Source organism: Rana temporaria, chromosome 5 (genome assembly GCF_905171775.1).
Source record: "Rana temporaria chromosome 5, aRanTem1.1, whole genome shotgun sequence".
Taxonomy (NCBI): domain Eukaryota; kingdom Metazoa; phylum Chordata; class Amphibia; order Anura; family Ranidae; genus Rana; species Rana temporaria.
In genome coordinates, this window is record NC_053493.1 from 338,499,562 (window position 1) to 338,525,350 (window position 25,789).

A 25,789-nucleotide genomic window follows, 5' to 3' on the forward strand; every position below is an offset into this window, starting at 1 on the left:
ATCTAGTTACTATGCGCTGGGGGAACACAACAGCTGTCATTTGCATTTGAATAGCTGTGTGTTCCCCCGCCGCACCGTCATGTATAGCCACTCCCCCTTGCCCAGAAACTTTGATAGACAGGTCACTCGTCGGATGGGTGACCTGACTATCAAAGTGCACGGGCAAGGGGGAGGGGCTATACCTGACGGCGCGGCGGGGGAACACCCAGCTATTCTAATGCAAATGACATCTGTTGTGTTCCCCCAGCGCATAGTAACTAGATGTCGGCAGCGGCGGGGGGGATTGACTTGGCTTTGTCTAAGGCGGCAGCGGCAGCAGCTCTCCTCTCCCCCATACGAGGACTGCTCTGCTCCGCTCTCCGCCCCCTCTCCACCCCCTCTCTACCCCCTCTCCACCCGCACTCCACCCCCTCTCCACCCGCACTCGGGGGAAAAAAAAGTATTCTACCAGGCATCTGGAGTATTTGCACGAGTACAAGTACTAGCGCAAATACTCGGTATCGGTCCCGATACCGATACTAGTATCGGTATCGGGACAACCCTACCAAAAAGCTTTTCTGTTTCAATAGCTTCCTAACTTCTTTCCAATGAGAAGAGGGTTGACCTCGGAAACAGTAAAGCTAAGCCCAGAAGTAGCAAGTGTCTACAGCAGTCTTTCTCAAATGTTTTACCCCAGAGGAACCTAAAAAAAAACAGTTAATCAGGGGTAATGGGAAAAATACCTCTTAGGAAGAATGCGACCCTTATGCCGCGTATACACAACCGTTATTCATGTCATGGAAAAAAAAAAAATTTCTCGACATGATTCCTCTCAAGCCTGCCTTGCATGCACACGATCGTGAAAAAAAATGCTCGAGCAAAGCACGGTGACTTACAACACATACGACGGCACTGTAAAGGGGAAGTTACATTCGAATGGCGCCGCCCTTTGTCTGCCGACGACGTGAAAAACGAGGTTCTACATTTTTAACGCCCATTTTTCTTGTCGAGAAAAATGCTCTGGAGCCTACACACGACCGTTTTTCACGACCAATTAAAAAAATTGCATTTTTCTCTGTACACAGCATTAGGCTCACCATACATGATTCCCTTTCTTTTGTTTAACCAGCGGGTTGAGCCAAAGGAAGCGGTTTCATTTGGGTACAGTGTGACTGAATAATTGGTATTGTAAGTGTGACAGTGCTGAAAGCTAAAAATTGGCCTGGGCAGGAAGGGTATCAAAGTGTCCGGTATTGAGGTGGTTAATGGCTAAGTTCAGCTTTAGTAACAAGTGTTACACCCGTGTTTATGAACCGGTCCTCTGGCAAACGTGATGTAAAAAGCATCAACCACACATGCCTAGATGTGAACTTAGCCTATGGGCTCATTCATATCAGCAGCGATGGGTAGCGCTGTCCAGCACAATCTCAACCCAAGAAAATAGCAATTTTCCATTTTAATCTAATAGCTTTAGTTCACACTAAGGGTGTTGAAAAGAAAATAGGACATGTGCATTTTACATTACACATTGATGTCAATCTAACTTGCTTTCAGACACTTAACATTGGAGAGGAACGTTTACTAATGGATTTCAGCTTTGTATTCAAGTGTTTGGCTGAAGCTTCACTTTAATTAACCATTTACCGACCAGCCGCCATCATTATACTGCGGCAGGTCGGCTCGTTCCTGCAAATCGCCATAGGTGTACATCGGCTCCTTTAAGAGCCACAACAGGCGTGTACGCCGGCTGCACAATGGGGGACCCGATGTGCATGGCCGGCGGCCGCGATGTCTTCCGGCCACCTGCGATCGTGGGGGAAAGAGAGCCAGAACGGAGATCTGTCAATGTAAACAGACAGACCCCCGTTCTGACAGGGAAGGAGAGAGATCTGCTGTTCCTAGTGATTAGGAAAAAGCGATCTCTCGCCTCCTCCAGTCAGTCCCATCCCCCCACAGTTAGAAACACCTCCCCGGGAACACATTTAACCCCTTGATTGCCCCCTAGTGTTAACCCCTTCCCTACCAGTGACATTTACACAGTAATCAGTGCATTTTTATAGCACTGAACACTGTCAATGGTCCCAAAAATGTGTCAAAAGTGTTCGATCTGTCCGCCACAAAAAATCGCAGATTGCTGCCATTACTAGTAAAAAAAATGATAATAATAAAAATGCCATAAATCTATCCCCTATTTTGTAGACTACATAACTCAATATAAGCTTATTGCAATTTTTTTTATTACCAAAAATTTAGAAGAAAACATATCAGCCTAAACTGAGGAAGAAGTATTATTATTTATTTGTTGGGGATATTTATTATAGCAAAAAGTAAAAAATATATATATTTTTTTTAAATTGCTGCACTTTTTTGTTTATAGTGTAAAAAATAAAAACCGCAGAGGTGATCAAATACCACCAAAAGAAAGCTATATTTGTGGGGAAAAAAGGACGTCAATTTTGTTTGAGTACAGATTCACATGATCGCGCAATTTTTCAGTTAAAGCGATGCAGTGCCATGTCGCAAGAAATGGCCTGTCATTAAGGGGGAAAATCTTCCGGTCTGTAAGTGGTTAAAGGGGATATAAAGCCAAAATGTTTTTTTTTTTTTTTTTTTTCATTTTGGATAAAGTAGGAAATGTTTAAGACCCCTGTCAGTTTTTTTTTTTTTTTCTGTCTAAATCTTATCTGGGAGATTTTCTTTCAGCTTTGTCAGTGTGCTGTCTCCTCCTGACAGCATGTTGCTTATTAGCACATGAGCACTGCAGCACAAATGACTGGCTCCTTGTGCTAATTCTTCAACCCCAGCCTGCTGTACAGGAACTTCAAGAGGCTGATGACAGGTTAAACTGAGGTACCTGCACAGCTTGCATTTAATGACTACATTTAATGATGTATTAATGAATAAAACGTTGCATTAAATTGTGTACTTTATATCTGCATGGAGCTCAGCTTTAAAAAGGACTAGCAAAATGGATATTCTGTGAAATCCTGTCCTAGCCTACCCTTTGCTGGGCTATATAGTATAGTGTTTTTTTCTACTTTCTCATGCAAGGTTCTTTCTCCATTGCTGATGTAGCACACCCCACATAGGAGCTGCTGAGTTAGGACTCCCCACTGCTATACAGCCAGACGCACAGCATTTCCTTCATGCATTCCAACACAGAAACTCTCCTTGCCTTGTTTTTGTTGCTTCATTAGAGGTGGATAACTTGGATGGGGTGGGGAATTTATGGGATGCCCACCTTAAAAATGTCCATGAACAACTCCCTCCTTATTTACACAAAGTCCTCTTTTCCCCTCCCCTGCAGGGGTTCCTCAAGGGCCACTGACAGCCACGCCATCTCCCACCATTCTCCCACCCAGCTCTCCTGCTGGCATGGCCCATGTCTATTTATGGATTTCTCTCAGTCCCCCTTCCAGCCCATTTTTGGGGATTGGCTGAGGTTCCATAAATATTAATGATAGCTCCTCCTTACCTCTGCCCATTAGTTCTAGAGCATTCTACAATATTCCAGATAACAGGGGAGGCACCAGAGAGCTGTCAGGATGAGTCACCCAGCCCTGGCCTTTAATATACCTGACCCAGATTCAGTGACCCAGGTTTTAATACTAGAGCCGGGCACATGCTTTTACCTACACTACTCTTTTAGTATCACACACTAGAGCAGTGGTTCTCGACCTTTCTAGTGCCCTGACCCCTTGATAAGATTTCCCAAGTTGTGGGGACCCCTAACAGTAAAATTATTTTTGTAGCGTGGGTTGTCAGCATCCAAGGCAAGGCAAGTCATTTTCACCCCTAACCCACGGACATTTAGCGCTCCTTGAGTCCCTTCCACTCGTACATTATTAAAACCCCTTGTACCACTCTTTCTCTTTGTTCTCCTTTCTTTATCTTTTATCTCTCTCTATCCTAATTTATTTTCCCCCCCATCTCTCTCTCTGGCTGTGTTTCTTGTTCTATCTCTCCCTTTTTCTTTGTTCCTCCCCCTCCTTTTCCTCTCCCTTCCACGTATTCTCTATTTTTATTCCTTCTTTTACTCCTTGGTGGGGAAAGGGATGAGTGGCAGTGCAGGGGGGAGTTCTGATCAGCCAACTTAGGTGCTTTTGATCAAGGTCATCTGCTGATCTGAGAACTGTAGTGGGGACTTTTAATCACAGGTAGTGTTACTCACTGTGTCTCCGGCTTCACTGTGTCTCCAGCTCTGTGGTGTCTCGTAGCAGTGACACCTATGCCGAAATAAGGAGATAGGGTCTCCTCCAGCCCCTCCCACTTCACATTCCTCTCAAGTCAGCTGACCTCTAGTCTCTGTCCCCCAGCCATGCCGTTGAACTGAATGGGCGGCTGAGAAGAGGCTGAGTGGGCGGCCGCGGGCTCCAGGAACAGCCCATTTGGGCAGCCGCGAAAAGGCTGGGAGAGAGGTGCGGGCTTCAGGAACAGCCTAGGATTCGGTGACCCCTGGCAACTCGTCATTTGACCCCCGAGGGGGTCCCGACCCCCAGGTTGAGAACCACTGCACTAGAGGGTGCTACACTGAATTTAGCTGAACAGATCTTGATCCACCAGTGAGATCTCAACCCCAGCACTCATATTAGTCTCTCCTGTGTCCAGCCCCCAGCACAATCACTCTGATCTCTCCCATCTAGCTTTCAAATGTGTCTTTACCAGCACACCCACATAGGTCTCTCCTCTCTCGTATCCCCCCTTTATCCTGTCCACAGCGACCATTGATCTCTCAACTGTATCCTGTCCCCAGCAAACAGTCCCCAGTACACACATCAATCTTGCACGTGTTTCCCACCTCCAGTACACACATTGTTTTTTCCCTGTTTCCTAACACCAGCACACACACCTCACATCCCAGTATCCAAGCAGTGAGTGCCTAGAGCTAAGTGGACAGTTTTTAGACCAGCTGTTAAGTTATTAGGCCCAAGAGTTGCATTAACCACTCAAGGACCAGTCTCATGTGTGACAGCTGAACTCTAGAAAAAAAAGAGTGACCAAAAAAAAAGTAATAGTAAAGGACTAGTCCTTAGTGTTGTTTGTGGTCTCCCTGCAGCTTTTCAACCGTGGGGCTGTTTGCACAAGAGTGCCTAGGTGCACTCACATACCATTACCACGAAGTGCTGTGTTGTTTTTCAGGAAGAAAGACAAAGGGTTCATATTTCAGGGTGTTGCTTGGGTACATCTCTACATGTTTCTATAACATATGAAATCGTCAACTTTTGAATTTTGGGTCCTCTTTAATCCCCCAGCACCCATGCTCCAGGGCATGTACCTTAACCCAGTGGTTCTCAACCTCAGTCCTCAAGTACCCCCAACAGGCAATGTTTGCAGGTTTTTCTTTATCTTGCACAGGTGCTTTAAATCAGAGTCAATGGCTTGGTATTTTGGACAGCTATTTTATCTAAGAGAAATTCCCAAAACATGGCCCGTTGGGGGTACTTGAGGACTGAGGTTGAGAACCACTGCCTTAACCCATAGGGCCCAGTCCACAGAATGTTTGCCTTAACCGCTCAGGGTCAATGCTCAAGTGTATATGCATTAACCTCTCAACCCATTCTCAAGCACGTGCATGTTAACACCTGAGCACCCAATTCCCTGCACATGTGCGTTGATTCCTCAATGCTTAGTTCCCAACACATACCAGGTGATGTAACATTCTTGGCACTTCTTCCCTGCCCATTTTACCAGCTCTAATTCCCTCTTCACTCCTCTCCTGTGCGTGCTGACCACCATTATGCCCTCAACCAACGCTGTATCCTGGCCTAGGCCAACAAGGCCCAGGCCTGGGCAGCACTTTGCAGGGGGGCCGCACAGAAAGAGTCTCTGCCAGCTTGCGCTACACTGTTAGTGTAGCGCCAGTCTTATGGGGCGGACTGGGCAGAGAGGCAAATTAGTCTAGTGCCCCCATAAAGCGGCCACTGCTTCCGGTATGCAGCTGGCCAGCATTCCGCAACTGTGGGTGGGGGGGGGGGGGGGTGCTTCTAATTTTGACTGTCCTATCATCCCGTCCAAAAACCTTCCTCACTGTGCGATGTATTTTCTGCTGCACCATTGGCATGGTTATATCTGCTTAGTCCTCTCAATAAAATTATCAGAAATTTGTGCCTAAAGTAGAACTATAGGCAACACTTAAACAGCAAGGGGTGTTGCCTTGACAGGAAGGGGTGGGTCATATTTAAATTAGGGGGCGCACAAGTTTAGTCAGGCCTAGGGTAGCACAAAACCTAAATACACTACTGCCCTCAACACTGAACATTCTGTCAGTCGTTATACCCTTATCTCTTGTACATGATGCCAGTCATCATACCCCTCCACGCTACTTTTCTGCACACATACCAACCTTCATACCTTTCACACTCCTCTCTTGCACATACTGTACTGCCTGCTGTTAAACCCTTCACACTCCACACTGTGTACTATCATATGCCCCATACTTCTCTCCTACGCATACTGCCTGCCGCCATACCTTTCACATTATTCTGCACACATTTCCTGCTGTCATAATCTTTACATTTTTCTCTTGTATACACTTTCCACTAAGACACTTCTTTAGCATTGTTTGTAACATTTCCAAACTTGCCTATTTTGGAATGGGCACACTTTTGCTTTTATTTAATAGAAAGTGAATCCAAGAGCCTCAAGTTACAGAGCCATCCAAAACAAGTGTAGCAAGGCAAGACAAGGGGGTTGCATCATTATTAGTCCCAGTTTAGCTCGAAATCTACTTGTGTACATTAATTTACTAAAAGTCATGCCTGCCAAGAATTGATCAACTGTCAGAAGAAATGCACGATGATACACTAACGAGTTTATAATCTGTTCAGCCTTCAGTCTCAAGGCCTTCTCTTGGCATTTCTAAAAAGACAATTTGAATTTATTTACATAATTTGAGCTTTTCAGTTTGTACTGAAACCATCTTGTATCTGCCCACAAATGTCTTTTGGATACTATGTAGATGTTAGCCACTTGTACTGGGAACACATGATGATTAAAAAGTATGCAATGAAAATTAACACTTGACTCTTGCCATCCAAGGATGCAATTGCTTTTAGCCAAAGGTTTAGTCATTAGCGGTAAGTGCGCCATTCTAGGATGCTGCAGTACAAATGCAATTCAGTCAGAAATATATACAAACAGATAATTAGCGCTGCTGATGTTCTTAAGTACAGAATGGTGAAGAGTATTAAATATTATGATGCAAATGCCTGTGAAATATAAAACTGCTCAAAGCAAAAAAAAGAAAAAAAATGGATGCCTGAGTAATTAAAATCCCTCTGTAAACATAACATGTTGAAGTTTGTTTTACTGTACTCCTAATGTGTTCATTGCTAGTACCATTCGTTTTCAGTGTGTTTGTATGTGTAATACAACTAAGATCTGCTTAATTCAGTTTGGGTTTCTCTAGCAGACATCTGGTACATGCTGCGATTACTCTGTTTATTTGCTATTGTATCATCAGTAAAGCTATATAGTTAAAATTGGAAGTACAAATGTGTCTATAACTACTGTATCTGAACTTGTTTTAATCAGTTTTAAAGCAAAGCATCAAAATAATCAACTTTTTAACCACTTGAGACCCGCACTATTGACAAAAGACGTCAACAGCGCGGTTCTCAGGTACCAAGTGGACGTCTTTGGACGTCATTTGAAATGCATTACCCGCGCGCGCCACTGGGGGGCGCGCGGCGGGTAACCACTGTGCCGCCACATCGCTGGGGACCCGATGCGTGTACCTGGCGGCCGCGATGTCCGCCTGGGAACACGCGATCGTCGGGAACACAGCCGGTAACAGCAGGGACGTGGAGCTCTGTGTGTAAACACAGAGCTCCACGTGCTGTTAGAGGAGAGGAGACCGATCTGTGTCTCTTGTACATAGAGACACAGCATCGGTCACCTCCCCCAGTCACCCCCCTCCCCCCACACAGTTAGAACACACCCAGGCTACACAGTTAACCCCTTCCTCACCCCCTAGTGTTAACCCCTTCACTGCCAGTCACATTTATACAGTAATTAGTGCATTTTTATAGCACTGATCGCTGTATAAATGTGAATGGTCCCAAATTTGTGTCGAAAGTGTCCGATACGTCCGTCGCAATATTGCAGTCCCAATAAAAATCGCAGATCGCCGCCATTACTAGTAAAAAAAAAAAAATGAAAAAAAATCATAATTCTGTTCCCCATTTTGTAGGCGCTATAACTTTTGCGCAAACCAGTCGCTTATTGCGATTTTTTTTTTTTTTTTTTACAAAAATACGTCGAAAAATACGTATCGGCCTTAACTGAGAAAAAAAATAGTTTTTTAAAAAAAAAAATTGGATATTTATTATAGCAACAAGTAAAAAAAAAAATATATATTTTTTAAATTGTCGCTCTTTTTTTGTTTATAGCGCAAAAAATAAAAACCGCAGAGGTGATCAAATACCACCAAAATGTTTGCTGAAATGACTGTTTACAGGGTATAGAGACATAAAAGTTAACTGATTCCTTTTAAAAATGATTACAAATAGATAAAAATCAATCATATAATGTGCCTGCAGTTTAGTTTCACTTTTAAACTGTTTTCATGTTCCTGTGAACTAGAGAGACACACAGAACAAAAACAAACAAATCAAGGGCAGTGTTTTGTTTTTAAAATGAATCTGATTGGTTCTGTTAAGTTTTAGACACACAGTAATGACAGCTTAGACCTACAGTGAAAAGCTCCCAGTACGATGGTTATAAGGAAAAAGACAACCAGGAAGTGTGGAGATCACAGCAGAATTACAGCCACTTCAAAGCAAAGATGAACAATAAGGACATGAAACCAGTACTGCAGTAAGGTAAAGGAAGCTATTTAGCTAAAAAAAAAAAATTCCTTTAGTGATCCTTTAAAGCTTCTCCATGTAAAAAAATGTGAAGCTTTATTAATTTGTGTCTTTTATATCTTTCTGAAGTTCGAAATATCAGTTGTAACTAGTAGGAAATGACAAAAACATTACTTGTTGCCATATGAGGACTAGACACAAGAAATTAGGTGCGTATTACAGGCATTCTTTAGTTAACGGATACATCATGGTTTTTAATAATATTGGCACTCTGTATATTTAATTTAAGACAGGTGTGCAAAATGAGCTCAAGATGGGCCTGGGCAGCAGGGTCGATGATAAGGGGGTACCACCGGTCCACCTTATGGGCTCCTGGCCAGCAGGGGGGCCCGGTCAGCATGGTGAATCAGATGTGGGCAGGGAGGGTGATCAGTGCGGCTAACAAGCAGTTACAGGAATCAATCCCTTTTATGGTTCTCTCTGCAGGAGCTGAAAGCCGGCTTCCCCTCCCCCTGACAGCTTTTAGGTGCTATAGAAAGAGCCATACAGGGTTTTGGTTCCTGTAATTGCTCTTCTGCCATACCAATCACTTTCCCTGACCATATCTGATTCCCCTTGCTGCCTGTGCCCCTACCGTGAGCCCCCCCCCCCCCCCCACACACACACACAATGCTGCCAGCTTCCTCTCTGCTCCTGCCAGCCGGCTGCTGTGGCACACAGGGGGATCTTTTTAGGATGGAGAGCAAGGGGTGGTGGTAAATATGTAATATTTACTGGCCAGTTCCTGTGCTGAATGAACACACCTAGTGATTGGTACCAATCACTCAATTTGTCGATTCATAACTGTAGTTTAGCAAACTGTGCTTTAGTTTGTGAATGAACAGGAGCCTCTCATTTAGTTCTCTGTCCCATACAGTGTGTCTGGAGCTGCCTCTTACTGTATGAGGACGCATCGGCTGTATGAACACAGCTGTAGGTCCTAATTTCACAGCTGTGCAGGGGAAAGTGAGTGGTCGAAATGCACACTGTCTGTGTTTGGTGCAATAGACCTGCATCCACATGCCTGTCAAATAAGGACATGCAGCTGTATTCGTATAGCTGCGGTGTCCCCATAGCATACTCTAAAAAAATATATATTTAAACTGTACAGGCCACAGCACCCATGTGAATGATCCCAAAGACCCCATTCACACACAGAGATATTGGCCCGGATTCACAAAGCACTTGCGCCGACGCATCTCCAGAAACGCAGCGTAAGTGCAAATATGCGCCGTCGTATCTGTGCGCCGTACCCACAAACTAAGATACGCCTAAAAGCAGGCTAATCCCGCCGACGTAACTTGCCTACGCCGGCGTAGGGTGGGCGCACATTTACGCTGGCCGCATGGTGGCGCTGCCATTGATTAGCCATTCAAATATGCAAATGAGGAAAATACGGCGATTCACGAACCTGCGCCCGCCCGACGCAGGCTACAGAGGTGCGCATAAGATGCCCCATAAAGGAGGTGTAACTCAGCAGCAGACATGTAAAGGTCTGCATCAGGGAACAGAAGCCGGCGGTTTTTACGTAGTTTACATTGGACGTGTGTCTGGATGGGCGTAAATTACGTTCATGGTGTAGGCAGTAATCCGGCATATCTTAGGTACTGTAGTTGTTCCGGCGTGGTTATGAGCATGTGCACGGGGATGCGTCCACGACACAACCCATCATTTGCATGGGGTCACGCTTCATTTGCATGGCTTTGCATGGGGCAAGCCCACTTCCACCTACGCCGGGCTGCGCCTTCGAAATCTACGCCACGCCGACGCAGCTTTGGGAGCACTGGCTTCCTGAATTCCATGCTTGCCTCTCTGCGCTGCGTCGGCATAGTGTACATTGAGATGCGCTACGGCGGCGTAATGTGCGCCCGTTCTCTCTGAATCCAGGCCATTTATTAACTCAATACAGTTTTATCTTTAAGATTTAGCAAGAATTTTGCAAAGTTATGTTGTGTTTTTGTCCACTAATAATGATTTTAGTGTATTTTTTGGGGATGTGGGGGGGCGTCAGGTATGCTGTACAGGGCCCCATGTTTTTTAAACAGCAGCCCTGCTGGACAGAAACGCTATTTATCCTCAGTGATACAGACCTGACTATCTGTTAGCATAGGCTCCCAACTCTAATTAGACCTGCAAAGCACCGGAGCTGGAGAACATTGAGCAAGGCAGGGCAGTGCAATAACGGTGTTCTTCAGAATATAGGTACTGTTCCCTATTTAGTTCTTGCTGTAGAGGCTGTGTGGGATAGGTCAATATTGATTTATTTTTTAACTAAACAAGCACTTATCCTTTAAGTATAGATAACTCTTGCCAGATGGAGATATAGCCCCATGGCAGATGTCAGATTTTGTTTAAATTTGGTATTGGACATAGGGATACTTCAAAAGTCTTAAGGGCTGAACTGAACTGTTGATTTTAATCTCATGCTGTTCAGTGTTTTAACCCCTGGTTGACAATTAGCTCAATTGTTAATTGGGGGGGGGGGGGTAACATGCTCTAAATGGGGCAGTTGCCAAGAGTGGTGAGTTCTCTCAGTAGCATACAATTAAAATTGTCTTTCGTTTAGACCTTGAAAACATGGTCACAAATGCTACAAATGTATATTAAGAGCCTTGTCTGATGATACCATTACAAATGCCATGTGGAGTTAAGCATGACCTGCGTAGTGTTTGGGTTGTTCATCATACTTCCATCTTTCTGTCCTGCTCTGATACATCCCAAGAAGTTTTGCCACCATTCTTTGGATGTGACACAAGCTGTTTGAGTTTTTCTTACATCAGGCAACTGTTTCCCAGTTTTGCAAGGTTGCCACCCAGACTTTTGGTCACACATTCATTTACGGGTGGGGGTTCAGGCTTCATCTTCGAGCCTAAGATCCTTCAGGCAACTTTTTGCTCTCTGTTTTTCAACCTGTTGTTTTTTGTGGGCTTGTTGGCATCGTCTTAGCTTTCTTGTCCACCTCTCAGTTGGACTGCTCTTGGCTGTCTCTGAATTTCTTCACTTTACAAACATTTACCGAAAATAGGAATTTCTACTTACCATAAAACCCCCCCTTTTTTTTAGTTCATTTAGCTGAACTTTAGGAATAATCTATTTTTAAAACCTTCATTGCCCCATCTTGGTTACATGTAAATATGGATATTTCAAATCCAGAGGGCTGCTGGGAATTCCCAAATTCAGCATAGTAGTCTTTGCTACATACAGTAAGCACAGTCCTGTTCCAGATGCTGCTGCTGCAGTGATTTTTTGTTAGGTACACTGAAGACATGGAGAGTCTCATTCGGCACCTCTGCCATTAATAAAATGTCTTGTATTTTTGTTCAATAAATGAGGGTAGAACATGATGTCATCAATCCATTTCTCTCTACCTTATCCAATCAGAGAAAATGTATTTATTAAGTAAAAAAAAAACATTCACTGAATTGCAGAGGTGCCAATAAGCATGTCTTCAGTCTACCAGATGCGAAGTAACTGCAACATACTAGTTATGCCGCGTAAACACGATCGGTCAAACCGGTGAGAACGGTCTGATGGACCGTTTTCATCGGACCAAACCGATCGTGTGTGGGCCCCATCAGTTATTTATCCATAGGTTAAAAAAAGCAATCTTGTTTTAAATTTTGTTCTGACACGATCGTTTTTTTAACCGATGGTGTGTAGGCACGACTGACCATCAGTCGGCTTCATCGGTTAACCAATGAAAACGGTCAATCAGACCGCTCTCATCGGTTTGACCGATCGAGTGTACGCGGCATAACTTTTTTTGTGTTGCCTCTCTTTGTCTAGCATGGCAGTTAAAACTAAATAATAGAATAACAAAATGTCTAAATTTTTGTACTGGTGGGGGTACATTTATGTACATCAAAATATTCAATAGAATATTGCTATTTTTCGCTGTAGTTCGGTTTGAAGAAGTTTATTGATTATCTAAATATACTTCCCTAAGGATCAATATAAAATGCTGAAATATTTATGCATTAGCAAATATGTTGCTTCTAAGCTGGTGATGAAAACATACATGAGCTACAAAATCTTATAAAATGTAGCTGATATACAGTCAACTTTATTTACCTTCTAGTAATTAAAATGACCGATAAACCCAAAAACCTTATCTAATCTTCCACGTATACAGTAGTATATTTCTTTTTTTGAAGTACATCTAGGCCCATGTATGTTGGACATAATCAGGAAAAGTCCCTCGAAATCAGGGACAGTTGGAAGCTATGCTAAAACGAACCCCTAAAATATTATATACATTTTACATATAGATGTAATTTCAAAAATACATTCAATCTTTTCAAATATTCTGATTTTATTAAGAAAAACCTGGTAATCATATCATGAGGGTCCTTGTTTAGGCCATCCATGTAAAGGGGGTGACAACAGTCTCCCAAATGTGCTCCCATGTTGTCACCACGCCTCTGGTTGAGACCACGAGTGGCTGTGCCAACACACATTAAGCAGGCATTGTCCTCCGTGTTATACTAGGAAATTTGGTCCAAACCAAGGCAACCAACACTGGAGAGAGTGCATGTATACAGAATTTGGCAGAAAAAAAAAGTCTGCAGGCGTTTGGCAGCCCTGAGATTCAATAAATAAGTAAAGTGAAAACAGTATTTATTTTTTATTTTTAAAAAAAAAAGTGTGTTTAAGAATATTGGTTTTGTTAAACTTGCAACACCTATAACTGTTTTTCTCATTTAAAAAAATATACAATATAAAATATACAATGCCCAATAGTTATTCATATTTGGTTTATTCACATGATGTATTATCAGATTAATCTGAATTTCTGTATATTACAGATTGAAGTGGGTCACGATCTTGCCGAAAACCTTCCTGTAGTTTATGAAAATTCATCAATATCTCCCATGATTATTTATTTCAAGAAGTTTGACTAAGTTCTGTGTTTTACACAACATGGCAGAAAAAGCTCCGCCTGGGCTGAACCGAAAGTCTTCAAGATCGACACTTTCTCTTCCACCAGAACCTGTGGAGATAATCAGAAGCAAAGCATGTTCCCGTAGAGTAAAAATCAACGTAGGAGGCCTAAATCATGAGGTGTTATGGAGGACTTTAGACCGTCTGCCAAGGACTAGACTAGGAAAACTAAGAGACTGCAACACTCATGAAGCTCTCTTAGAAGTCTGTGATGACTACAACCTCAATGAGAATGAATATTTTTTTGACCGCCATCCAGGAGCTTTTACTTCCATTTTAAATTTCTATAGGACGGGGAAATTGCACATGATGGAGGAGATGTGTGCATTGTCATTTGGCCAGGAGCTTGATTTCTGGGGGATTGATGAAATCTATTTGGAATCATGCTGTCAGGCCAGATATCACCAAAAGAAAGAGCAGATGAACGAGGAGCTAAGAAGAGAAGCTGAGACCCTTAGAGAGAGGGAAGGGGAAGAGTTTGATAATACATGCTGCCCAGACAAACGGAAAAAGCTCTGGGACTTACTGGAAAAGCCAAATTCATCAGTAGCTGCAAAGGTAATGTGCATTATTGAAATGAATAGTATTTTGTGGTGTTCCATCCTCAGGTCAAAACTCAAAAGCAACCCGTGTAGCCTGCAACATGGCTAAACCTGTGTTTGCATGGACTATAAATTCTTAAAGGTTAGCAACTTCCGGACATTCTACTAGACAGTATTTATTGACACATGTTGGCATTGCAGGCCTAAGCCAGCAAAGGTCTTTGGCGTACCAGAGCAAATAACTGAAAATTTACAGTATATGGCAATACTTTTCAGGACTGCTTTCAGAGTCACATTCAGGCTTCACACAGCTACTGAGGGAGGTAACTTAGTTCTAAGACCCTTTCACACTGGGGCGCTTTCCAGGCATTTTAAAAACAGCTGTAAAGTGCTGCTAAAACTAGCTACACTGTTCTGTTGAACTGACCGGTACCGGACTGTATTCAAATCCGTGTGTACCAGGCGTTAGTGGGGGTCAAAGTGACGTCCCTTTTAGACAGCAGTGATGAGAAAATTAGAAGGAGCAGAATGAAAAAGACTATTCTGAAATGATCGAATTTCTAACCGTGAATGTTTTTTTTGTTTGAGAACGTACATTCATTCAAAAATCAAAGGTTAAAAACAAAGTACTTTCAAATGACATTCGTCAAGTTATCAAATGTACTGATGAGAATTTCCATACAAATATTTCTACAAACATTGGTTCGAACATCTACTATTGTCAACTTTAGACCATTTTGTTTATAGGTTATAGTTGTATTAATCTGCTACCATAGCATTAGAAACAATAGAAAATATGTTTTCTTCTTTATAACACCCATCTTAATCCACCAATCCACGGGGCTAATCTAACCTTGTTATAGAAGAGTCTTAAAATGGGCAGTGCTACTATAATAATCCTTTGGACTGATGACTTTAAATCTCACTTGCTGTCTTTCTGATAATGGGAGCACTTTGAAGTGAATGGATCAGTCTTGATATCTGCACGTTGCTTTTTGGTGTGTATGATGTTGATATACCACTGCAAGGGGCATTCTTGTTTGGCTTGCAAGATTTGTGTGGAATATTGCACCAATGTATTTCAATTACATATACTGGATTTTCCCTCCCTTTGTCCCATCTACCCAGCTCTAGCTATATAAGAACAACAAGTTAGAAGGATAAGTGTACTTTTTATGTTAAAAATAGAACAAAATGTTTTGTTTCTATTTATATCTGGTTCATTCTGTCTTTAATGCCAGGAGCCATAAGACGATGATTTCCATGCAGCAAATGCCTTTAGTTCAGTCTAAGGAAATGTCCATAAACACAGCGAACAGCTGCAGAAAACAGGGATCTTTGCAGTACTTTGCTGATAACATCTCATATGAACGCTGCCAACCACACATTATCACGTTTTAGAAGCATGAACATGTAAAGGGATCACAAGATGCCCTAATTGATGTAACTCCTATCAAACAGAACATAGACCAGCCTCATATTCAGATGATGGAATAATATAAAAAGGAATTGCAATTCCTCTAGTGTTTGAGGTCAATTCTTAAAGAATAGGACTAATGCCTTGTACACACAATCGGTTTTCCCGATGGGTAAAAAGTCCACCAGGAAAATCGGTAACCTGCTTGGTAGCTTTTTCCCCCTACACACGGACGGTTTTCCCGACAGGAAAACTGCCATGAGAGCTTTGGTGAGGAAACCCGGCCGTGTGTATGCTCCAATGCAGTCTTTCCCATAGGGAAACTGCCTGGTTAAAAACCGCCGGGAATCCCGGCAGGAAAAAAGAGACATGTTCTCATTTTTCCCGCCAGGATTCCCGGCGGTTTTCCTGTTGGGAAAACTGTGATGGAGCATACACATGGCCGGTTTTCCCAGCCAAAAGCTGTCATGGCAGTTTTCCTGACAGGAAAACCGGTCGTGTGTACGAGGCAATAGAGGGCAAAAGATTTAAGTTCATATCTGCCTTGGTTTATTAGAATCAGTGACACAGTAATAGAGTCCTCTGACACTGCTGATCTTAAAACCTTTTCAGTTCAGTGAAGCCCTAGAAAATATTGAAAGCATCACAACCAGGCAACTTTAGTTGGAGTAAACCATTCCTATAAATGCTCCTAGAGGAACCCCTACAATTTCAGATATCAGGGAACCCTTAATAAAACCAATTTATTGGGGGTGAATGACAAACAAGCCCCTTAAAGAGGTGGTGAAAATGTCATAATTGGTGTCATGACATTACATCTGTGAAGGCATCATCAAATGGGAGGTCAATCATCCACAGCTCAAAGAACCCCTAGGAACCTCTGGAGGAGATCCATGGTACCCTGGTTGAGAATGGCTGCTATAGAGAGTACTGAAATACATACCTGTCTCCTCGAGATAGCAGAATAATTTTTGGCTTGAATGATAGTCATGTGACCAGTGCAGAGGTATTGATTATGTGATATTTATCTTATGTTCAGGAAGAATGTTGCAGGCAGTAGCTCTGCCTGAACACGTATCCTTTACTTTGATAGGGCCCATGTGAATAATGCATTAGTCACATGACTTGCACCAAAGGGAAGGTCACATTTTGGGGATTCAAGGAGAAACACAGGTATTTCAGTATGTTCTATAGTCAGAATTTAGAAATGAAGAAAGCATGCCCACTTTATTAAAGAGCAGCATGTGAAGTGCCCTAATGCATTGCAAGGGATTATCTTTCATTTTTATTACTGCGTTCTGCTGCTGTAAAATTAAATCTGATTGGGTACTCTGTTACTGCACATTTCAATATTCTTTGTTTTATTTTAGTAATGAAAAAAAAAACCAAAAAAAAAACATTGGAATCTCAACTGACCACATAACATCATAATACACTCTCAAAAACGCTACCTCTACAAACAAACCTACTCAATATATATATATATATATATATATATATATATATATATATATATATATATATATATATATATATATATATATACGGTATATATATAACGTGTTTAATAAAGGAGACCTGCAAGGCATTACAGAGATCTTTATAAATGGGTGATGCTATTTAAAGGAAAAATTCCCTGCTGTTTCCTGTTTTCCTAGTCAGCAAGAGCACTGAGCAAAAGCAATACCTGCTTGTCTAAATACCTTAGCTAATCATGTGGGGAACATTATAGGACCATGTACATTGTATGGTCCTGCATGCCCGGGTGAATATAGACTTAAGCAATGAATGTGACTTTCACCAAACATTCACTCAGCGGATTGAACAAACAAAACTGACTAATCAGGTCGGAGCCACTGTACTAACAATCTGATGTAGGTACAGTGATCCCCCCTGCTGTGCTATTGTGTTCTGACAGGGGGATGCCCCCCCCACCAGAAGACTCCGGTCAGTGCTCTCAGCAATTGATCTGGAGCCGGTCAGTAGATTTTTTTTGGTCATGACCCTTTAACGGCCCATGTGTACTAGATTTAAGTGACTACTCCTGCTAACACTAGCCATAATTGATAATTATTTTGGCATTCAGTAATGACTCGCATAGCGATTAATAAATACCAGTAGCTAAAGACTACAGTTTTTCAACAATTCCAACACTGTTGCACATATAAAGTTCAGGAACATAGAGCTTTCATATACCTGTAACAGCCTCTTAACACAGCTGAATCCCAGCTAGTTATGGATCCAAAATGTTATACCTGAAGCAATTTTTTAATGCCAAAAGATTTTTTACATTATTACTAATATTACTATTTTGTTTACAATATTGAGTTCTTGATGGGACAAGGTACTAGAAGTACTTTGTCCCATCTTTCTGTGGGGCCCTTTCACATGGATGTGCAGTCTGGGTCTGTCTGTTAGGTCTCTTTCACATGGGCTGGTTCAGATTTTTCTCAGCAGGGGATCTGTCCACTGATCCCCATCTGAGCTGAGCAAAGCAGCCAGATGACAGGTCCGTGTCCACTCTGCCCTATGAGCAATCACATGTAAATGGACTGGCTATCAGCCCTTCATTCCGATCCGGCCAGACAGGGGGGAACGGTTCCCCTTCCATTTGTTTTTGCCAGATCGGAGGTAGCCAGGTGTAAATGGACAAAAGTCCTTTTACATCCAACTTCCCGAAGAGGAGATGAAGGGTCCGATTGGGTCCGCCTGCAAAACGGACAGGTGGACTCCATCTGACATTTTGTGTGAAAGGAGCCTTAGTTTTTCAAATGGATACAGACTGAACTACAATGTATGCCTACAGGCGGCCTGGTGCAAATGGATCATCATCTGTTTACGTCCACCTACATCTGTGTCTGCTCAGGTCCGTTTTTTAAACAGACAAAGGCTGTATCCTTTTTTTTGTTTAGACGGATCAGAACAGATATAAACGGATGTCATCCATTTATGTTAGTTCCAACTACGTCCATTTTTAGGCAAGGAACATATTTTTTGATTATACTTTTGTCACCTATGATTGTTTTTTTCAACAACTTAATACAAAAAAATGGATGCAAAAACAGATGTAGACTGATGTAAACTGAAGTGCAAACTGATATAAACTGTACTGAAAACAGATGTGCAAACTGTTTTTTCTTAGTGACTGAACTGACGATGTCCATGTTAAAGGACCCTTATACACAGGCCTTGATTTTATACAGTCCAGAGAATCCCCCTTGGCGCACAGTTGCCTGACAGTGCAGCAGCTGCTTTGATAGCGGGCACCTGTCTCCAGCTCCTAGCAGTTTCCAGAGAAAACACAATTCACCTGCCTCCGCCTCCCTCTAGTCTGTGCTTGCCTCGGGCAAGTGCTGGGAGCCAGAGACAGGGGCTTGCTATCAAAGCACCCGTCTCCTTTCTAGCTGTGGTGTTGGGCGACTGTGCTCTAAGGCTGGGTGCCCTGTCCGACATCATGTTACAGGGCACCTAGGAAGATGGGACCAATTACATGTAGTACTAATCAGTGATAATGTTTATTTACCATAACGATAAACTGACAGTGGTATCAAACATAACACTGTTCATGGTATTGGTCGTTGAAGTTTCTATTTGCAGCCTCTCCATGGGAAGAGAAGTAATCCTGATAATCTAAATGATATATGTAGGGGAAAAAAACATTTTGAAAGGTTTATATCTATATTAAATGCCAATCCTAAATCCAGGCTCATCCTCTGGGCTCCCAGTTGCCTCCCCCACCATGCATTTTCTTTAGTAACCTATTTTCAGAGGTACAGTCATGTGATACTGTCAGTCTCCCACTCTGCATCAATGTATGTGAAGGCTAGGTGCTGATGTGACGCCCTCTCAGAAGGTAGGTCTATGACACCTTGTCCTCATGCTGAGAGTTATTCAATCAGGAGGACAGGGGCATCTTATAGCAGGAGTGGTGATGGACAGCAGAGAGGAAGCTGCTTTTTTATTCTTACAAAACCATAGATTTTTCTTGGAAGCTCTAAAATCTAGAGTGCTCTTATATGCAATTAGAGACTTCTGTTTCCGACACCTCCAGTTCCTCATAAGTGTTCCATTAATATGTCAGGTCAGGTGGCTTCATTGATCAATAGTGAGGTGCAAAGGTGGGAAAGAGTAGAGCCAAGTTCAGTTTCAGGATCTAATTTGCTATATGTATACTGGATCACCCCTTGGCTTCAGGGCTTCCAACTGCTCCAGAATATGAACACACATTCAGACATATTTATGTGCCTTGCATTCAAGTCCTCTGGCAGTTTCCTACCTTTCAAATTCACTTTATGGTCTGACTTTAAAATTAGGAAAGATGAATTGAGCTTAGTTCAAGTATTCACTGTACAACCAATACATAACTAACTGTAGTAATTTGCATGATTTTACTCTCTAAGCATAGCTTGTTAGTCATTTCACAAATATACGGCTTTGACGTACTAGTCTACTATGTTGTAAATAACCAGGTCCATACCGAGTCTGTCTTTTATCAGCTTGTTGGATCACTGATGGGTTTGTGTCAGCTGAGTGCCAAATAAAGCTTATTTTCTTGATGAATTTCCCTCCATATCTGATTTTCAGCACCTACTTTATTTGTCTAATGGGAATATTCTTTTGCAAGCTTTTCAGAAATGTACTTTGCCCAGAGCCATGTAAATAAATATTTATATTATTCTCAGCTGCGCTAAGAGAGTCTGGCTGTTCTGGAGACATTGAGCTCTTACTTGTAACGGAACAATCCGTAAGTTGTTTTTAGGAAAAGTACAACCTACGGGTGTATTCTTTATTTTTAAAATGGTTAGAAATCCATTAGAAGTGCATTTCAATAAACAATATCTGTAATAATATCTAAGAATTTTAGCTTAATGATGAAGTAAAGTGCATTTTCAGTAAGCACACATTTTAAATTATTATTGCAGTGTTTTTCTTATTTTTTTTATGTAGCATTCACATTTTGTACATGCTAGCTCTTCCATATTTTCCTTATTGTAGTAAATGTAGATATTTGAAGATTTGCCAATAGAGGGAGCTCTCAGTGTTATCAGTCTACTTCCTACTCAACAATGGTTGAGTAAAATATCAGCCAAAAAATAAATGCATTGCTTTCAGTGGCTCGACTGACTCATAGGGTTCTATTCATCAATGTTTTCACCTTGGATTCACACATTTTTCACATAAAATCTAATTAGAAAACAGTAAATCTTGTGTGAAAGTTGTGTGAATCTGGTGAGAAAATAGTACAACCACTGTGTAATATTATGAAGCCGAAAGTAGAGTCTATGGGCTAGATTCACGCAGATGGCGCATCTTTATACCAGCGTAGCGCATCTCATATGCGCTACGCCGACGTAACATAGAGAGGCAAGAACAGTATTCACAAAGCACTCGCTCCCAACATTGCGCCGGCGTAACGTAAATTGGGCGGCGTAAGCCTACCTAATTCAAAGTAGGAAGGAAGTGGGCGTGATACATTTAAATGAACCGTGACCCCATGCAAATGAAGGGCCGAAGGAACGGCGCATGCGCCATCCCGTGGACGCTTTCCAGTGCGCATGCTCAGAATCACGTCGGAACGAACGCCTAAGATACGTCGAATCACTGAACGTAACCTACGCCCAGCCGTATTCACCTAGTACTACGTAAACAACGTAAAATACGACGGCTGTTCCATCGTCCATACCTTTGCATTGGTTGCGCCTCCTATATGGTGGACTGACTTTACGCCGGACGTACGTCTTACGTAAATGGCGTATATTACTGCGATGGGCGCAATTACGTTCGTTAATCGCCGTATCTAGGTCATTTACATATTCGACGCGTAAATCAATGGAAGCACCCCTTGCGGCCAGCGTAAATATGCACCTGAGATACGACGGCGTAGGGAACTTACGTCGGTCGGATGAAGCCACATTTCAGGCGTATCTTAGAGTTAGGCGCATAGATACGACGGCGCATCTGTACACTTACGCGGCGTATCTCAAGATACGTCAGCATAAGTGTTTCATGAATCCAGCCCTATGTATGCAGTGAGCAAATATAGCTGGACGCTTGTCTTTTATAATTACAAACTATACACAGAAACAACTAATTCAAAACATTAACACACTATGATAATTCTACATCAAGCTGATTTTTTTGACATTAATACTTAATTAAAAAATAATGATTAAGAAATTTTAAGATTTTTTGTATAATTTTTTTTTATATAATTAGCACTAGTCAATAGTGTCAATAGTGTCCCTGTTTGTTTAATAGATATCTTGCATTCTTTGTGGAGAAGTGTATTCTAGGGCTGCTAATTTTTTTTCTTTCTGTCACAATCTTGTAAGATTCAAGCCTAGTACACACGGGCTTAATCACAGGTGGCATTGGCCGGTTCAATAGAAAATGGCTGGCATTCAGCCCATGTGTACTGGAGTTGGTCGGACAGAAGCAGACTAAGCTGTCAATTTGTTTGCATGCAATATTTATTGCGGCCAGGGCTTGGGAAGAGGGAAATGGCTGAAATCACAAATAACGTAACCATTAGACTAGTAACTCTGGGCACTGAAATGCTATACTTCGATCCAAAGCATAGGTACCTTTTTTTTACATATTCATTTCAACAAGTTAAAGTGATCATAAAGGATCACCTGGTAAAACAACCCATTCAGTTTAAAAAAAAAATGAAAGGCAAAACCTTTTTTTATAAAAAAATTATAAATACTTATTTTTCCTTTTTTACAGTATAAGTGATCATGTTTCCTCTGTTCTCAGCTGCATAAGAGCTGGGGGGAGGAGAAGCAGCAGCACACCAAGCATCCCAGTGAATGGCTGTGCAGCTGGGGCGAGTCAGGACAAGTCTGATCATTGGAGGAGAGTACACTGAGTTCCCAGCACAGTTAGAGAACTGACCACACTGTGCTCTCCTGCTTAGTGCGGTCAGTTTTAAATAGGAAAGCAAGGGGACTGGCATATGAACACCAGGGATTTCACATAAATGAAGCAATACAAAGAGATCAGAATACGTTCTTATACAATTCATTGTGCAGCAGGCACATATCAGGAATATGAAGTGTTGGAGTAACAAACGCTTTAACTAAGCTGGGAGAGCAATGTAGATGATACTGCCTGAATGTCATCATGTAAGAACGGCTGAATACTAGTTGCCATTTTCTTATTTACTTTCATTACTTTTAAAAAAGTCCCAACATAAGACAAATCAGTAAAATGTTAATTAAAGCAGATCTAACCCCTAATGATCCCTAATTTTCTATAGCACTGTGCACCATAAGCAATTTACATATTTCTCTTTTTTTCATAAAATATTCTTTTCACCTTTTTTTCATCTTTTCTTGTATCTCAGTGCTGCTGATTTCCTCCTGCATGTTTCAACACTTCTTGTCTGAGCTCGATTGAGGGTCAGCAGACAGCTCCAGAGACAGTTGTCACTACATAACAGGAAGTTCCTGAATAAAGACCTTCATGGCAGAATCACAAGGAATTCTCCTAAGCTGCATATTAAAACAACTGAAATAATTATTGAAATGATATTCACATAATAGGGCTTCTATACGATTTTAGTGTTCAGTTCAGATCTACTCTGAGTGTTAAAGTGTTGTTAATAGGTCATTATCACTTGGCAAGTGTGAGCATTATCACTTGGCCAAGGTGGGTTTTCTCACACATGGTGTCTACTGTGGTTAACGTGTTTTACTGGGTAATAGCGTAACATGCTAACTGGCACCGCCACACAGTAAGAGGTTGTTTTGTAACAAAATGGGTTTTTCCTTTTTCTGGTTATGTTATGGTATTGGTATACATATAATAGCTCTTGGCAGAGTTCTTATTTAACTGTTATGGGGAGGATGGTAAATGAAGTGTACTGCAAGTACACTATGAACTTTCAACTCACAGCATTATTTAGAACTTACTCCCAATAATAAGCTATAAACTACAGGTCAAAACTGGTTTTCCCAAGGCACTAAATGGCAATCATGGTCAAAAGCATTTTGTAGAGCTCCGTGGTAGAGATTAATATTTTGTTTATTGCACTACTGGATTGTTTTTCATTTTGTTGTTGTTTCTTAGCCTCTACTCAAAGCAAGTGGAAATTGTAAACTCCTCAGGGGAGGGTGCTTGTTGTAAGATGGGCGTGGCTTTACATGATAGGTGGTCAGTTGTGAGAAAGGGTTGTGTAGATCAGAGTAGAATAGAGTGTGTTTCTATTTAGTATGTTAAACTATAAGGAGGTGTGTATATAGTGGTTTCTAGGTGTTCAAGGAAAAATGTAACAGTTTATTTGTACTTTGAATTTCTGTTCTCTTGTTGCTTAAATAGCTGTCAAGAAACACAATGATTTAATTAAGCGAATGTAGACCTTTATGATGCCGGGCTGTTTACTAATTTAGAGCATTCCCACTCGAAGTATATTTTGTTAGGCCAAGTCTTTTATTTTTTGTACAAAGTTTAGACGAGTTTAAGAGAGTTTTCATTTTTTTCTGCCAGTGAGCTCCAATCAGAAACATGAATGAGAAAGTTTTTTTTTTTTCCTGCCACTAAATGTTGATCTCTTAATGTCTAATGTCTTATGCAGCGTACACACGATCGGTCCATCCGATGAGAACGGTCTGATTGACCGTTTTCATTGGTTAACCAATGAAAGTGACTGATGGTCAGTCGTGCCTACACACCATCGGTTAAAAAATTGATCGTGTCAGAACGCGGTGACGTAAAACACAACGACGTGCTGAAAAAAACAAAGTTCAATGCTTCTAAGCATGCGTCGACTTGATTCTGAGCATGCATGGATTTTTAACTGATGGTCGTGCCTACTAACGATCGTTTTTTTTTCTATCGGTTAGGTATCCATCGGTTAAATTTAAAACAAGATTGTTTTTTTTTTAACCTATGGTTAAATAACCGATGGGGCCCACACACGATCGGTTTGGTCCGATGAAAACGGTTCATCAGACCGTTCTCATCGGTTTGACCGTTCGTGTGTACGCGGCATTAATGTGGATAGACACCTAGGATAACATTGAGTTGCTTCTACAGGCAGAACCGAAAAGTCCTGTAGAAGCAACGTTTTTTACGCCAGTGTGCATGGAGCCTTACTGTGTTAAATTTGCTATACTGAATTATATTGAAACTGGAACAAAAATATAATAGATTTCAGCATAGCAGATCTTGGATGTGGTGGCTTTATTAGTTTATATTAGTTTCTAAGAAAGTCCAATCTGCTGCATTTTATCCTTTTATTTTCATTTAATTTAATTTTATATTAGTTTACATGTTGATCCTGTTTGAAATCCAATATCTCAACAGTGTTAAGAGTTTTCCAAGTCTTCTTCTATGAACTTTAAAAACCCTCCTCCCTATGTCATGGGACGAGGAGAGGGGAGGTGTTTGTAGTTCAAGGCCTAGGATTCAGTACAGCGAGTGTTGTCATCCTAGGACAGAAAGTGTGTTACTGGCAGAATCACAAGATGAAAATAAAAGAAAAAATACTTAAAATGGAAACTGATGCAGCTGCCACATCTAAGGACTGAAAAGCTATAATATATTAAATCAGAACTAAACACTCCTATTTTCTACAGCCAAGGAAGCTGCCATCTTAGCCTCAGATTGATCTGTTGTTGCCATGGCGCTACACATGTGAATAGTTATGACACCAACAGTTTGATAGTATGTTTGAGAGCACAAGCAACTGTAGCAGTTGTCATTCACAGTATGTCCTAAATGTTTTTGAAAACAGTTGAATCAATAAGTTTAGTTCCAATTCAAATTTTATTTTGGTGTTTAAGCTTTTTTTTTTTTTACAGTATGCATTACATCTGTGTACTTCTTTTGATGCTCCCAGTTTACACATTGTCATATAGTATTACGTAGAGCTGAAGAGGCACTAATAAGTAGATCCTCCATGGCGCAGCTGTACAGGTACATTTCTCATGCATCCCCTGAGATCCATGTCTGAACTGAGCACACTGCAGTGAAGCTTTCTTATGCCAAGTGCAGGGGATGCATATAGTGTGTCTCATTACGGCAATGAGCTCTGATCTGGAAAATTCTGCTTGGTCTGC

At 41.6% G+C, this 25,789-nt stretch overlaps 1 protein-coding gene across 1 annotated transcript in view; it reads left to right on the forward strand.

The window, feature by feature from the left end:
• Positions 1-25,789, forward strand: part of KCNB2 (potassium voltage-gated channel subfamily B member 2) — a 391,356-nt gene that overhangs the window by 21,223 nt on the left and 344,344 nt on the right. The window contains exon 2 of the mRNA XM_040354409.1: positions 13,631-14,324. Coding sequence (XP_040210343.1) covers positions 13,746-14,324 — 579 coding nt within the window. The 5' untranslated portion in view covers positions 13,631-13,745. The remainder of the gene's footprint in view (positions 1-13,630; positions 14,325-25,789) is intronic.